Consider the following 1,912-nt stretch of genomic DNA (forward strand, 5'->3'; position numbering starts at 1 on the left):
GTAAGTACCGAGTGACAGACGTCATCGAGGGAACTGAGGTCCAGTTCCTGGTCCGAGCCGAGAATGAGGCCGGCATCGGACATCCGAGCGAACCCACCGAGATCCTCACCATCGAAGACCCAACTGGTGTCCCGTCACCGCCCATCGAGCTGCACGTCACCGGAGCCAGCCGGGACTTCCTGTCCATCGCCTGGAAACCTCCGCAGAGAGATGGCGGCTGCCCCATCACCGGCTACCACATTGAGATGTGCGAGGCCGGAACAGAGAAGTGGATGAGGGTCAACTCTCGTCCAGTGAAGGAGCTGAAGTTCCGCGTGGAGGAGGGCGTGGTCCCCGAGAAGGAGTACATCCTGAGAGTGAGGGCCATCAACGCCATCGGAGTGAGCGAGCCCTCCGACATATCCGAGAACGTCTTCGCCAAAGAGTCTGACTGTAAGAACGTCCAACACTGTCCTGAAAGGTTCCACTGCAAAGTTCAGTCACTCATCAACCTGACAGGAACAGGAGGATGACCAAGATTTTTTGATTGTGTTTCCAGGTAACCCAATGCTGGAGTTCCAGACTCTGGACCTGGTCGTCGTGGAAACAGAGAAGATGCACATCCCTGTTCCCTTCAGAGCCGTCCCCTCCCCCAGAATCACCTGGCACAAAGACGGCAAGGAGCTGAAGGCCGACGAGCGCCTCGGCTTCAGGTCAGTGCGACGATTTCTGTCTGAGTTTGGAGCCAGATTCAGGTTGTCTTCGTCTTCGTCTTGTGTGGCCCGTTGTTCTCTTACAGTAGCAGCAGTGGCTGATGGGATTGTTTGTGCTCCACAGGAAGGAGTATACTTCCTGTCACCTAGAAGTTGAGAGCAGCCTTCACGCTGACGCAGGAGTCTACAAAGTGACTCTGGAGAACAAACTGGGAGCCGCCAGCGCCACCATCAACGTCAAAGTCATCGGTACTGAGTCACTCACCGCTTTCATCTCATCACGAAGACATCAGTGTCTGTGACTCCGAGCAGCGGATCATGTTTTCACGTCTCTGTGTCTCTGTCTTCAGGACTTCCTGGTCCCTGTAAGGAGATTGTGGCCTCTGAGATCACAAAGAGCTCCTGTAAAGTGTCTTGGGATCCTCCAGACTATGACGGCGGCACCCCGATCATTCACTACGTCCTGCAGGTCAGAGATGAAGGAGTGTGTTTATCTCTGAGCTGTGATGATGGCTTTAAATCAGAGCTGGTTCATTTGAATCTGTCTGTTTCTGCAGCGGCGTGAGGCCGGCAGGAGGACGTACGTCAACATGATGTCTGGAGAGAACAAGGTGAGCTGGAACATCAAAGACCTCATCCCCAACGGAGAGTACTACTTCAGAGTCCAGGCCGTCAACAAAATCGGAGGAGGAGAGTTCATCGAGCTCCGCAACCCGGTCATCGCAGAGGACCAGAAACGTATGAACAACCATTACTCGTTGTCATGGTTACCTCAGCCTGGGTTTAGAGATGAATTCATTTAGTTGTCTAGAATCAAATTGGTTCAGTTTTAGTAAAACTTTTAAAATTCTGACGATGAAATCAAGTTTTGAAACATTTCTGACGGCGTTGATCAGAGGATTTCATTCCTCTGATGTTTACTTAAACTCATAGATTTCTAACTGAAATCTGTCTCTCTCCTCAGATGCTCCCGACCCCCCCGTGGATGTGGAGACCCACAATCCCACATCCAGCACCGTCACCCTGACCTGGAAGCCTCCCATGTACGACGGCGGCGCCAAGATCATGGGCTACATCCTGGAGAAGCAGCAGAAGGGTGAGGACAAGTGGGAGAGGTGCAACGACTTCCTGGTGCCCGTCGTGTCCTACACCGTCAGGGGACTGACCGAGGGCAAGAACTACACCTTCAGAGTCAAGGCCGAGAACGCAGCTGGGGTCAG

General features: G+C 53.1%; 1 protein-coding gene across 1 annotated transcript in view; it reads left to right on the forward strand.

Annotated features, from left to right (window-relative positions):
* LOC111649000 (titin-like) overlaps positions 1-1,905 on the forward strand; it is a gene marked incomplete at its 3' end in the record, with an annotated part of 7,983 nt that extends 6,078 nt beyond the window's left edge. The window contains exons 5-10 of the mRNA XM_023398742.1: positions 6-432; positions 539-692; positions 817-941; positions 1,043-1,161; positions 1,250-1,430; positions 1,657-1,905. Of these exons, the coding sequence (XP_023254510.1) occupies positions 6-432; positions 539-692; positions 817-941; positions 1,043-1,161; positions 1,250-1,430; positions 1,657-1,905 (1,255 nt within the window). The remainder of the gene's footprint in view (positions 1-5; positions 433-538; positions 693-816; positions 942-1,042; positions 1,162-1,249; positions 1,431-1,656) is intronic.
* Between the last annotated feature and the right edge of the window lie 7 nt (positions 1,906-1,912).

Source organism: Seriola lalandi, unplaced genomic scaffold, assembly GCF_002814215.2.
Source record: "Seriola lalandi dorsalis isolate HSWRI2012SDOR001 ecotype SW California unplaced genomic scaffold, Sedor1 jcf7180002049785, whole genome shotgun sequence".
Taxonomy (NCBI): Eukaryota; Metazoa; Chordata; class Actinopteri; order Carangiformes; family Carangidae; genus Seriola; species Seriola lalandi.